A 14,155-nucleotide genomic window follows, 5' to 3' on the forward strand; every position below is an offset into this window, starting at 1 on the left:
GTGGCCGGGCGGGCGTCCGCGCTACCCGGCCGGCCCGGGCCCCGGCCGCGGCCCCCAGCCGCGGCCCCCGGCTGTCAGCGGGCGGGGACCGCGCCGCCGCTCCCCCGCCAGGCGTGGGGCGCCCAGCGCGGACCCCGGGGTTTGTTTACGTCCGGGCGGGTGCCCGGGGGCCACCCGCAGACCCCGCAGCCGCCCCGCTCTTTTGTGTGCCTGCAGGAGCGGCGCGGAGCCGGCCCCTCCGCGGCCGGGAACCCCGGTAGGGGCGCTTGGGGAAACTTGCTGGGGGCGGCGGGCGCCGCGCACGCGGAGCCCGGGTGTCGGGTGTCCCGGGGGCGCGGGTACGGGCGCCGGAGGAGGGCTGCAACTTTCCCCGAACGCAGGCCCGGCTCTGCGCCCGGTTGCGCGGTCTGTCCGGGCCGGGGGCGCTTGCTCCCCGGCGCCTGTCCGGGCGGTCCTCTCCCCGCGCCCAGGGGCTCCCGCGGACCCCAGTAAATATCCCACCCCCCCGCTTCTCTCTGATCCTCTCCTCCGAGGCCCTGTCCTCCCAGCAGGGCCCGCGGGGGGCAATGGACCGCGCGGCGGGTCCGCTTCGAAATGCCTACTCCGATCGGGTTCTCGAAACCAAAGCCCCCGGGGCCTCGCTGGACTGTGGTATACCGGGCCGTGGACCACGCGCCGAGCCCCGGGCGCCGAGGGGGCATCGTGCTGGGGCTCCACATCCGGCGCCCGAGCCGCAGGCGTGCCCAGGGGGCGCGTTCCTGCCTGCCAACCCCCACCCAGGGGAGCGGCGCGCCCTCGGGGTCCGCCCGGGACCTGCCAGCTCCGCGCTCGCGGCGCCGGGACGGCCCCGGGACTCTGCCAGGTGGATGTTGTGCGTAGCCGGAGCCAAGTTGAAGGTGAGCGGCGTGTGGGCCAGAAACTCCGCGAGCGCTGGCGGTGGTGTTGGGGGGGTGTCTGCGTCTTAGAGACCCTGGGCGGCCTGGCGCTCCGGGGCGGGGGTGTGGGCCCTCGGCGTCCCGGGGGGGACGGCTGTTGCTCCCAACTCAAAGGTGTGCTTGAAGGTAAACTTGGCCTAACTTTCCTAACCCGGAGGACTGGTGATAGTGACCTACAGTACTTTTAGGAGGAAAGCAAATGAACTCCAGATGCGGGCTTGTATGAAGTGAAGCGGATTGGATTAAAATGTATATAAACGGAGTATGACAACTTTAATTGTGTGTGCTTGTTTTCTGCTCTGCCTACGTAAGAGCGGTAAAGCAGACTCATAGTCGTTATGAAATTTCTTCAGATTTCTCACTTAACTAGCAAGAAGACTATGTGAAATATGTATTTCCGATAAGATTAAAACTTAAAGGAGTTCGTGTTTATTGACTAAAATAGATTACTCCAAAGTGTCTATTGTGTAAATTAGATTCCTGAATGTAATGAACACAGCTGAATGGCATTTTTGATAAATTGGTCTACCCTGTTTTAGTAAAAATAGCTCCCTTTTACCATAATTTAATTCCTGAGCTTACTGTAAAACCCGTTGTGGAGTTTTAGGAGACAAACCTTAATATTTTTTTTTTCTTGTCTTCCTAAACGTGACATTCTAGCTTAACACCAATGCGATTTCTTCTTTAAGCATCCTGGCAAAACTGCCTGGGAGGTGGATTTGGTTTCTAGGGAGTTATTATATGAACTCGTTGACCCCGTTCCCCCCCACCTTGGTGATTAGCTAGTTCTTCAGGGTAGCATGGTTAACTGTGTAACTTTACTGAAAAGTTTCCCTATCAGTTCATGTGAATGCACTTTCAGATGTTCATCTTGAATCTTAAAAATTCTTTGAGCATCGTTTTTTTTACTGAGCAGCCATTGGCTTTTGGTGATAGATAAGGATTTGGCCTTCGATGATTTCCTATTGCCGCTTCATCCCTGTTTGAAAACCTTCAGTTGCCTGTGGAACGCCCAAGTTCCAGGAGAAGGCTAAACTAGTTCTTTCTCTGGGCCCTGAAGAGGCCTTTTGAAATGATATCTAGTTTAGCGTCACCTCTATTCTCAGACAGTAAGTGAGCCAGTGGGACTGCAGTTTGAGAAGAGAGAATTCATTAGTTTCAGACTCTTCTCATCTTTCCAGAGCCCCTTACACCGAGATCGGGTTGCCTGCAGAGCCCAGCGAGGGTTGTGGTAAAGAGGCTGGGTCTCGGAGGGTCCAGGTGAGTTGAGGCAATTGTGCCCCTGGTCACAATGCGGGGAGCCCCTGGCCACAATGCGGGGAGCCGGGGCAGAGTTCCGGGCCCTCTGCTCGGTCTGACTTGAAGCTGCCTTGGGCTGTGCAGTGAGTGCCCAGGAAGAGAGTTTCTGAAGACTGAGCTCTATTTTGTTTCCTTTTTAGTCCCAAAGTCTTGTTGGTATGGGAATTTCAGTGATCTGGCCTTGTTAAGACTAGTTGGACAAGTTTTTATCCTATCCCAGACTTGTAAAAACCAGGATTTTTTTTTTTTAATAAGAAAACCACTATTGTATAAATTTGTCTTTTAAATACACGTTTGGAAAGAGGACACTTTCTAAAATGAGCTCATGTAATTCTGTATGTTAGGGTAGCTTTTTGCCAGTGCCTGGCTAGGGCGTTCGTTATTCCTCCGTGGTGACTAGCCTTTCCCTTTAAGGAACCTCTGCAAAAGTAACCTTTAAATGTTTTCCTCTTTTTCAAAATAAGAAAACAATTTCATTTTTGCTGCAAGTCCATTTTCTGGTTGCTTTTATTTTGTTTTCTCCTGTTAAGGAAGTGTGTATGTTACCAGCCCTCCAGAACTCTTCCCTCTAGGAAGTATATTATTTTGATTAAAATATGTATCTCATCTAGGACCCTTTATAAAATAATGAGTAAACCAATGGAGGGGTTCCACACAACTGCTGTTTTTGTTTTCTTGGTTCTCTTAATATCATTGTCTTTGAGATTGAGTGTGGGAAGGGGGTCATTATCAGTTGATTAAAGTTTTTTTTTTTTCTTTTTCTTTTATACAAAACTATGTGTAGGGTTTTTTTTTGGGTTTTTGTTTTGCCTTTTTTTTTTTTTTTTAAAGGTGTAAGTCAGTGAAGGGGTTGAGTTACGCAGCACCTCCTGGGCAGTTGGGTCCATAGAGGCCCTCTTCTGCTTCCCCAATTTCACCCATCTCCTGCCAGTAGTTAGTGACATGAAACGGACAGATTGCTAGTCCCCTCAGGAATGACTCTCTCCTAATCCACTGAGCTAACCTTAAAATTAAAAATACTGTCTGGTGAGCTGATGGAGCCCAAGACCTTTAGTGGCTGTTGAAGAAGTTCTCTGCCCTGTTGTATGCAATTCAGACGAACCCACTAGGGTTCATGCGGGGCCGGGGGGGTGGGTGGTGTGGAGGGGGGGATGTCCCTGTGCAGAAGCACCAGGCTGTGCTTGGAGACCCTCCACTCCGAGTCTACCTGGAGCAGTCAGCAGTCTAAACTGCTCCTGAGGCTGTGCTCATATTCTGTGTCTTAGGAGAGAAAACAGGGCTCCAAGTAGAAAATCCATGTGCCTTTCAGCTCCTTTATAAAAGCACAAGGAACATCCTCAGTGAAAGGAAGGAAGGACAAATTTGTTAGAGGAAAAGTTGTACATTTTTAAAAAGAGAAATTCATCGTGTGAAAAATCCTGCAGAGCTAAGCCAGATTCCTACCTGTGCTTCCGTCTTTTTCAGGTCACACGTTTGGCTTCATGTAAGTGTCACATATTTAAGACAGGTATATCTGATGGACTGTAACATAAATGCTGACTAAAAGTTACTATAAACATTAAATATACAGGATCATATATTTTTAGAAATTATTTAAAAACCTATTTAACATATTATACATACATTATATATATATAGTAGCTTTCCCTATGAAAGTTCTGATTTTTACAAGTAATTGTCAAAGATAGAAATTCGTGTATTTCATCCTGTTGTTTTGTCTGAAGCTCTGCATTATGGCTGCAGAGAGATAGTTTTGGTTTCAGCTGAAATTCCCCTGCCTCTGATTGTCTAAACCAGACCCTTAATCTTATTTTAACATACTTAAAATGTTCAGAAAACCCGGAAGAATTGTTTTGTATAAGTAGCAAGTGAATGTGGTTTAAACACTCAAGCAGTTCTGGTATCTAATTGGAAACAGGTGGAATTCTTGGAATCCTGTGTTTGAATCTTATTATAGCAGAGCACAGAGACACTCCTTACTTATGGCCATTCATTTTGTTGAAGCTGTTTGAAATGGGGCTCTGTGACCTCTCCCTGTGCCCCACTGCTGTTTACCTGATGTTCAGCTGTGCTGGGCGTTTTAGGGACGGGATACCTGTGTGTGCTTGGACACCCAAGAGAACTGTGCATGTGTGGATCACGGAGTGAAAGGGGAACTTTAATGGCATAATTAGACGAGCGATTTAATATCTGTATTATATAACTAATAGAGCAAAGAAATTTGTGATTTCTGATTTAATAAGCATTTGTTGACATGAGCATTTGGGTACCTTTTCTTATACCCTGATAAACATTTCAAATTCAGAAAGAAATTACTTTCCCTAAGTACATTTAGAGATGTAACCTTAAATAGCAACCAAACCAGACCAAACCAAACACCAGGTTAGGAGGATATTTCAGTAAAATGTTCACGGTGGGGCCCTCTGAATTATCTCAGTCATTCTTCCTATTCTACTTTTCAAAGCCAGCTAATAGCCTTGGTTTTGCTTTATGTTTAAGAACCAAGTTTCGGTTGGTGTTTAGGTGCTGATTTGTGTCGAGCTGTCGGTTCTCACAGTCTTGGATTTGCTGAGCTGTAATCAGTCCTGCTTTTCGGCTCTCCTCTGAGAACGCTGGTAGAGGAGAACGGTCTTTGGCTGGGCAGGAGGTGTTCCTGCAGGGACTTACCTGGGATTGACGGGGTACCTGTGGCATAGCCTTCATTTGTACCATGGCTTGAAGCTGCTTTGAAGCACCTGGGCTAAGCACCTGGGATAATGTACCTGTGACTTAAAAAGTCTGTGCGCTACCCTGTTCATATAATGTGACATAGTTTGAAGGCGAACAGCTCTTCCTGAAAGACGTCTGATTTGTTGCAAACCCCATCAAGAACCTTTCCTTTGAAAAGTAAACAACTTTCTAATAAAAATAATTCTAATTCTTGCTGTAATTAAATTCTGATACGATGATGTTAGTGTGCAAAATAAATGTTGTCAGTTTCTTCATTTGAATCTGAAGGCCTTTCCTTAGGCAGGAGGCCCTGGGCAGGCAGCAGAATTTTTGTGTTTATTAGAGCCCTGGGCCTGGGGCAGCCGGGGAAGTTCTTCAAATGTATGATTGGTGGGATCCCTACGCAGAGGTTCCCCCCCCCCCCCCCCCGCCCCATTCTCAGGAACACCATGGGACAGGTGACCGGAAAGGAGCGGGGTTGGGAGTGTTCAGTCCTTCCAAGAATTTATCCAACACTGCAGAGCCACTGGAAGAATAGGTAGGAGGTGCACGTGAAACTGACTAGATTCTGCTTCCTTCTTTGAGGCACTTGTGAAGTTGGGAACACCAGCTATGTGGTCCACACCTTTTATAAAACACAAGAGGCCACAGCAGGGCCTACCCAGTCTTGCTTGTGGCCGACTCACTCAGCTGACAGTTGAAATCCTGGATGCTTTTGACTGTGATTTGTGAAGTTAATGTCGGGAGAAATTACCAGAACTCTCTCTGAAGCTTGTGCTCTCTTAGCATTACCCTGGGTATACCAGCCTGCGGCCGTTTTCTTAGACATCTTTCTCTTTGACTGTGTTTATCAAATAAGTTAAAGGAGTTAACATTTCTTTAAAAAGTTATGCATAGTTGTGTGGTGTCTTGAGTTTGGTTAAGGGAAAAACATATTGACAAATTAGCTCTTTCTTAAGTGAACATTGCGAAATTGTGAGAAATAGAATGCCATTCTTACTGTCATTAAAATTTTATTTGGGTGTTGACAGCTTTTTGCCAAATGTAAGGCGTTCAGATCCTGTCCACCCAGTTGTAAAAAACAAAAAACCCAACCAGCTCAAAAGCTTCTTTCCAATTTCCCCCAAAAAGCAAGATGGTCTTTCTTAATCACCAGGTCTCTTCCCCTAATAAATTGTTAACATTTTATTTTCTAACATAGTTTTATATTTTTAAGACCCAAAAGAATATGAACTCATTTTAGGCATCTTGGTTCAGTTGTTATTTTGGACCTGCAAGGGTCTTTGGTTTATTGCCACCTTCCCTTGGATTTTTGGAGGAGAAATTGCTGTTTAGATCAAAATAATTTGATGTAAAGCTATTAAGTGACACCAAAGGTAAATCCTTGTCTTGAAGAGCTGGAAGATGCAAATAGAAGCAAGGCCGGTGAGCTGCTGGCAAAGGAAGGGCCGCTTCGGAGCCGCACTCAGCCTGGGTGCTGCCAGCCGAGTGCCTGCTGCCACCCTGCTTGCCACTTCTTGTCCCTCTCTGAGCTCCCGCCCTGCCAAGCCTGTCCCCTCCTTCGTGTGACAACTGTTGTTGTTGTTGTTTTTTTAAAAGTATTTGTGGAGCTCCATTATTTTGAGATTCTTGGAAGAAAGATACTATGTAAATGAACATTAAAAATAAAATTCTTGCTGGAGGGGATTGTACATTCAATTTTTTGATTAGGTTTGGAAAAGATTTTTTTTCTCCTTACCCTGAAAATAAGAACATTCTGTTGCTCCTGTCACCGTTTTTGCTTCATTCGGAAAGGTGTGGCAGATAATGGTGAAACGCATCCTTTATTTTCTGTTTTTCACCATGATAGTTGCCCTAGAACTTGAACCCATGCGGTTCTGTGTACAGTGAATTCTTTGTTTCACATTGTTCTACTGTGCCCAGCTGCCCATAGGACACAAACCTTTTAAAGGGGAAAAAATTTTGGGTCATCACCGTGCAGAAGTTACAGCTAAAATACGTAGACCTGCAAATAAAATTCCACCTTCCCTTACCGTTCACACAGGAAGAGGTGGTGTAAGTTGTACGTTTTTGAAACAGAAAGCTGTGAGAATCAGAGGGTTCATGTAAACCAGTGTAGAAACCTCAGTTTACTGGAATCGCTTTGTTTCACTTGTACCTCGACTCGTTTACATAACACAGTGCGCTGTCACACCCGTCAGCCAAGTCGGAGACAGGTCAGGTTCAGAGTCATGCTTCTGCTCCACAGGCATGTGTGGGACCCAGCAGCCAGACGGGAATTCCAGGCTGCTGCCAGAGCGCCCTGTCCAGGTGACGTGGTCTGCCAGGGACCTCAGGGGCAAGCGCAGAGGACCAGTGAGGCGGCCAGGGCCTGGCGAGCACTTACCTTGGAGAGCATGGCAGGAAGCTGTCACCTGGAGCCGACCATCCCTGGGGGTTGGGGGAGGGGGAGGGACACATGCTCTTCCCCCTATGGTTCCTCAACCCTGGCACCCCAATTTGTCAGCATTGATATGGGATTGGAAGAGGAAGGATATTGCCAGTTACGGTTGAATGTCATCGTCAGGAGGAGTAAGAAGTGGTTTGTGGTGATTGTTTCACGTTGCTCTGTGTTGGTGTGTAATTATGCTGTCATTTTAAGACACACTGATACTTTAATAAATCTTGTGTGTGCGTGTGCGCGCGCAGTTAGTTTTGAAGGCTGCTTGTGTGTGAGAGCCAAAGCTTCCTAACTACAAGAGCCTTTACTTGTTTGAAAATTGTATGAAACGGGTCGCGATCCATTATGTATGTGGCTGCCAGATGAATCTTCCCAAATCATTGATTTCATCATGTCATTCCTCTCCTTAAAGACCCACAGTGGCTCACGTTGGCACAGAATGGCGGCCACATTCCTTAGGAGGCAGAGTTCCTGACGGCTGTCTCCACCCCGCCTAACCCTCCCCCCGCCCCCTCCCCGCTTAGGAGGATCCCAGATCCCCGGTCCACTGGGGAAACTCCTCCCTCTGCACATCTGAGTCTGTAGTCTAGTTTATGCACTTCTTCTTCATTTTCACCAACGCCAAGGGAGCCCCTGTGTGCCAGGCACTGTGATGCAGGGTGAGAGAGCCGCGGCTCCCCGCTGGAAGAGCGGGCAGCCTGCTATGGGCAGAGGTGCGCCGGGTGGCTGGGAGGCAGCCGTCACGGAGCATGCGCGTGGATCGGTGGAGGGCTGCAGAGGATGGGCGTCCAGAGCCGGGTGGAGTGGGCAGGGAAAGCGCCCAGAGGCCGGTAAAGCTTGAGCCGAGTTCTGTGCACCTGGGGAAGCGTGGGAGAGGGTGTGCCAGCAGAGCAGTTGGGGGGTGGCCGGTGGTCGCTGAGCTCTGGCTGTCTCCTTTGCTGTTTCTGATGGCCCCCACATAGCACCCACTGAGCTTCCCAGGCACGCACCTGCTGTTCACTCTGCCCTCTGCTGTGGCACCCACCACAAATCTTGGCACCCAGCGAGTCCTGCTGCACGAGAACTGAGGGCGTCTTTTAGGGAGCAGTCCTGTGTATTTCTGATTTGGGACTCACTCAGCTAGTTAGTTTAAGAAAGCAAACGGAATTCTTCTTAGAATTGTGAAAGATAGGCAGGGTATATTAAAATGGCTGTGTTTTGAAAGCTACTGATAGATACACACTGATAGAACATGTATTTCTTTTTTTATTCCTGTTTATTAAACTCCTTCTTTGCAAAGTGACATATACGTTGGTTAAAATATACATAATTGTATTTGTGGCACATAACACAGAAAATTCACGTTTTTAAAAATAGAATCGGGCAGAACAATTCTTTGACGGAGATTTATTCTCTGACTCTGCTCACAGCCTGAATGGGAGGAAACTTCCCCATATGAATGGGGAAAGTTGGTATTGCAACGGTCAGGACTCCACCAATGCAAGAGAAAGCGAGTAGCAAGAAACACGAAGGCTTGGGGGTCAGTGCTGGAGAAACGTCTCAGGCGTGCTCGGCCCCCAGAAGCTGTCCCGTGGGCCTGGGCAAAGGCTCCCGAGCAGCTCGTTTCACAGCAGTGGCCTTCATAGCCTGCATGCTTTCTCTGCTTCTTCATTTACAAAGAAAGTACCTAGGGTATTTTTGTAGGGGTGACGTCAGTGTCTGGCTGCATCAGCATTTGCATGGATTTGGGGAAGTGAGGGCTGCCAGGACCTCACCAAGGGGGGGCGCTGAGAGGAGCCACCGTCCCTGGGGTCCAGCCTGGGTGGCTGATGAGGGGGGCACGGCCTGGTGTCCAGAGGGACGGGGAGGAGGCAGTGGAAGAAGACACGCTCCTTTGTTGGGCTTTGTGGGTTTTGGGGGGAGTGGCGGGAATTCAGGGGCTGAGCCCTGGGAAAAAGGAGGGGTGAAGTGCAGTGGAGAGGTTTTGATGTTGAGTCTCCAAGGTGGGTTGAAGCCTGTGGAGGATCTGTTTGCGTTTTGGTTGGTGCTTGAGAGTTGGCCATCATTTGCGGTGGGGAGGGCTGAAGGATTAATCTGGTCCCCCCCGCTCCCACCTTGTGTCTTAACTTCCCCATTTCTGGAGCTGGGATTGCAGTGTTGCTTCAGGAAAAGGCAGAGAAGAGAAGGAAAGCATTGGATTCCTCTTATTGTAGCTGGTTTTATGTCCACTAGTGACAAGACAGATGCTTAAAAAAATTTTTTTTTATGCCATATATACATACATATATATATATATATATATATATATATATATATATATATATATGGTATCAGCTCTCATTTCCTGAGTATTGACCCTGGGCAGGATCTGGTTTAGGCTGTTGATTTCTTTCCTGTCGTCCACACCACAGTCCAGTGGAGGAGCTACGATCCGGGCTGGAAGGTGAGAAGCTGCGAGGAGAAAGTGGATGCCTGGGGCTGCCTCTGTCCCGTCCACACTTTGCCTGCCACCCCTGCTGTCCCTGAGAGGAGCTCTCCCTTGAAGTGGGGTCGTTGTGATGAGGCGACAGGGGGAGCAGAAGGGGTCCCCTGTCCACAAGCTGCCCGGGGTGAGCTTGGGGGTGGGTGAGTCACTGAATGTGAGCAGCTGGGGATTGAGTAGAGTTTCTGAGGTGCACATGAAGGTACTTGGGTGACCGGTGGACAGACACCTTCTGGCCAAGGCCTCGCTGGATCCGAGACATTTTCTAGAGCCTCCCCTGCCCTGAGACTTCAGAGTCAGCTCCCAGCAATAGAGCTCCAAAGAGAATTATCTGAGAGAGAGTCCTTCCCCAGGCAGTGAGTACTCCCGTTAGCAAACTTTATCTTGATAGTAGGGGTACAGTTCCAGCGTTGGGCTGAACATAACCCTCCTTGTGTCACCTGCTGCCCTCAACGCCCCATCTGTGCACAGAGCAAATTTGTGGGAAGGTTTTGGGGAAATGGAAGGCAGGAGAGAGGCCTGATGATGGGGCCTGGGCGGGAGGGAGGGAGCGAGCTGGCTCAGGGGAGGCCAGGCACTGTCCAGCGGAACTGCCCTGAGCACTGGGCTGTGGAGCATGGGTCTCTAACCAAGACTGTTCTCTGACACACCTGGCCTGATGCTGGTGCTGGGGAGCAATTCGCTGTGAGATGCAAATATTCGGCCAAGACGAAACCGCCCCCCTCAGCCCCTGGGAATCTAGTTGCTTTAGCCATCGTAGTGATACTGGATTCAAATCCACTCATATCACCCGAAAAGCATCAACCACACAGGGTTTTGTTCCCAGTTGCAGGTGAAGGCGGTGCTGGGGTGTGTTCAGTAGGAGGCCGGCTCCGTAAGGGGTCTTCAGGTGGACATCCATCCCTTGATGAGAAGCCTGATCAGCTGACGCGCCTTACTTTCCTCAGGGAGTCCTCATGGAAAAGCTGAGCATTCAGGCTACTCTGAATTCACATGATTATTCTGCAGGCCTGGTTTTTTGGAGATGATGCGACTTGTTTTGTAATGAAGTTGTACATTTAGTAAGAGAATATGCGCAAAGGTGCGCTGGTCTCAGAAATAATGCAGCGTGTTTGAGTGAGGGGGTTTGCAGTTTTGTTTGTTTTTTGAATGACTCATTCTTTTTCGTGGACTGTTGGGGCCTCTCATTCATTCATTTATTGAGCGGGTCTCCGTGGTGCCCAGTGTCCGCACTGGATCCTGTTCAAGCCCCTGGGGTACCAAGAGGACTGAGCCCGCGGCCCCACTGGTCAGAACTGCAGGACACAGGGCATCCGCAGGCGTCAGGTTCGGGGCCGGGGGTGTCTGATGTGTGCGGAGGGCAGGACAGGGGCCTGGAAAGATGGGCCTGGGACATCGTGCTGCACTGACCTCCCCTGTGAGCCAGGCACTGTTCCAGCACAGCCTTCTAGTGACCAGAGCAGCAGGACGTCCCTGCCCTCAGGGAGCTTACGATCCAGCAGGGGAGACAGAAAGTAAACACAGAAGGAATAAGTACGTTACAGAGTGCAAGTACGTGCCCAGGGCCTGGGCCCAGACAGCCTCTGTGCAAAGCCCTGCTGAGTCAGTTCTGTGTTCTGAGGGCCCTGAGAGATGCTGCTTTTAAATGCGAGAGGGCCAATTCAGCACACAGATTTGTGTTTAGGAGGATTCTTCCAGAAGCTCCTTAGGACAGGCTGATCAGAGTGTGAGGGGGAGGGGTGGTGAGGGATGGAGCCGGGAGGGTAGGACGTCCTAGTCCAGTAAGGGGTGGAGAGGGACTGGGCCAGGAGAAAAGATGCCAGGCTGAGTGCTGGTGGCCGAGGGAGGAGGCGGCGCCCGGGTCCTGATGTGTCCAGGGAGGCTGCTGGGGTCGTGGTGGCCGTGGCAGAGATGGGCCCAGTGAGTGGCATTTGGACAGGCCTTCTGGGGGAGAGGTGTCAGCTGAGGAGACTGGGGCTGGGGGAGGGGCTGGGAGCAGTGCCTGGAGGAAGGAGTGGTCTTCAGGTTCTGGTAGATGCTGAGCGGCCAGCAGGCCTGTGTCACCTGGTGCCTGGCGCTGGCCCTTCCAGAGGTGGCCCATGCACACGGCCGCTGGGCTGGGCCCCAGAGGTTGATTAAAAGCAGGTGGGGTGCCGTCCGCCCTACTTGAGCGTTGGGTGTGACCCAGACATGCATGGAGTCAGCCCGTCATTTCTTTTATTCATCCCTATTTGCTTTTTGTCGGTAATCCTTTGTAATTCCCTAGTTTCATGGTGTAATTTTAATGGAATTAAACTTGAACACTTCAATTTGTAATTAATTACGTTCGGCTTCAATTACAATGGCTAATTATAGCGTGATACCTGGTGGCAAGTCAGGTACATCCTGCTGGCCTGTTCCTGTCTGCCAGCTATTAGGATGGCCACTCTCTGTCACCAGGGGTGCGGCTGCCTTTGGGGCTGCCCGGTGCCTCTGTCCCACCCCACCAGGGGCAGCTCCAGGACCTGTGAGGTGTGCAGCATGGGGGAGGTGCAGGGATGGGGGTGGTGGGTGGGGAGGCCTATTTTAGGACGCAAAGGCTCAAACTTGTTTTCAGGTCAGAGAGCTAGGAAAGCAAGTCTGGGGGAGGCCACACGGGAGGAGCAGGGCACTACTGCGGGATTCCTCTACTTACTCTGGGATATTGGAGGGAGGTCGCACTTAAGTCAGGGTGAACACGGCCTGAAGAACGGGCAGGATGGTTTAGGGAGAAAGGAAAAGGTGCAAGAACCACCTTGGGGTGAAAGGAGGGGGTGGGGTGGAAGCCAGGTTTAAAAATGTCACTGTGGGAACTATTCCCAGGTGGCCAGTGTGCAGGGCTCTGGGACCAGGAAACCGCCTCAGCCCTCACGATGGAGCTTGTGTTTGTGGGCTTCCTCTTTGCATGTGGTGGTGGTTTTATTTTGTGTTAGGAGGAGGGGGTCTTGCTGAGAAATCTGTACCCCGATCCACTGTTGCCCCCGAAGCTGGGCACTCCCATCTCCCGCTGATGGGGAATCGCAGCCCTTCCCAGAACTGGGCTGGGGGGTGCATGTTCGCTCGAGGGCGCCATGGTGGGCCTCCCGCCCCTACCCGCACAGCCTGTCTCCAGACGCTCCTGCCATCCTGCTGTCCTCCAGGGAAGCTTCTTGGAATGGACTTTCAGCAGTGGTGCCCGCGGGTGGCATCCAGTGTCCAGTGACCTGTTAATTTGAGAGGCTCAGGGCATTTTTTCAAAAGCTGATTCTTATATCTGAGACTAGGGAGGTTTTCCTGATGCTCATCTGTGAGTTTTCCAGCATTTCCCGTTGGGATCGTGCTGGCCAAGGGGCTGTGTCAGAAGCGCAAGCTGAGGCGGAGTTTTGAGTTAGGCCATGAGGGCCCCTAAGTGTCTTAGGGATTTCTGTTCTTTAAGGGAGAGTTAGTTTTACACTTCGGAGAGGGAGCGTGATGGCGCAGCACGTGCTTGGAAAACTTTTCCCCGTTGAACATGCTGCTTGCTGTCCTGGTGCACAGGGCAGCTCCCTGGACATGATGCCTGATACCTCTGCTCCATTACTTTTTAAGATAAAATTGATATAAAACTAACCATTTTAACCTTTTTAAAGTATACAATTCATTATTTTTTGGTATATTCACAATGTGGTGCAACCATCACCACAGTCTAATTCCAGAACGTTTCCAACACCCCATCGAGAACCCCATACCTGTCAGCAGTCACTCCTCACCTGCCCCACGTCCCCCAAGCTCTGTGTAACCTTTAATCTACTTCCTGTCTCTGTGGGTTTGTCTATTCTGGGTATTTCACGTATAAACGGAATCATACAGTATGTATGTGGCCCTTCGCGTCTGGCTTCTTTCACTCACTGTGATGTTCTGTCGGTTCATCCACGTTGTAGCAGGTATCACCACTTCGTTCTTTTTCATGGCTGAATAATATCCCATGGTGTGGATGTACAACTTCTTGTTTGTGCTTTCATAAATTGATGGGCATTTGGATTGTTTCCACTTTGGGGCTAGTATGAAGAAGGCTGCGGTGAACAACTCTGTGTAAGTGTTTATGTGACCGTAGGTTTTCAGTTTTCTTAGGTATATACTTAACAGTGGAGTTGCTGGGTGGTAGGTGGTGACTCTGTTTAGCGTTTTGAGTCTGTTCCTTTGTGGCTTCTTCTCTGTGACTCCTGTTTTCTCTGGGGGTGCTCATTTTAAGGTCCAGACTGTTCCATCTTAGCTCTGTTCTGTTCTGCTCTGGTCTTCCTCTTGACTCTTTCTCGGGTGCCTTACTGATGGGGA

General features: G+C 49.9%; 1 protein-coding gene across 11 annotated transcripts in view; it reads left to right on the plus strand.

The window, feature by feature from the left end:
- Positions 1 to 14,155, plus strand: part of CUX1 (cut like homeobox 1) — a 372,932-nt gene that overhangs the window by 945 nt on the left and 357,832 nt on the right. For 3 of the 11 annotated variants that reach the window (XM_027126062.1, XM_027126063.1, XM_027126064.1), the window contains exon 1: positions 268 to 896. The exons of 5 other annotated variants lie outside the window; for them this stretch is intronic. In XM_027126062.1, the coding sequence (XP_026981863.1) occupies positions 567 to 896 (330 nt within the window). In that variant the 5' untranslated portion in view covers positions 268 to 566. Of the gene's footprint in view, positions 1 to 265; positions 897 to 14,155 lie in introns of those variants that run through there. 3 more of the 11 variants (XM_027126060.1, XM_027126059.1, XM_027126066.1) reach the window with 3 other exon arrangements.

This window comes from Aethalodelphis obliquidens, unplaced genomic scaffold (genome assembly GCF_003676395.1).
Source record: "Aethalodelphis obliquidens isolate GAN/ISIS:26980383/991018 unplaced genomic scaffold, ASM367639v1 scaffold30, whole genome shotgun sequence".
Taxonomy (NCBI): domain Eukaryota; kingdom Metazoa; phylum Chordata; class Mammalia; order Artiodactyla; family Delphinidae; genus Aethalodelphis; species Aethalodelphis obliquidens.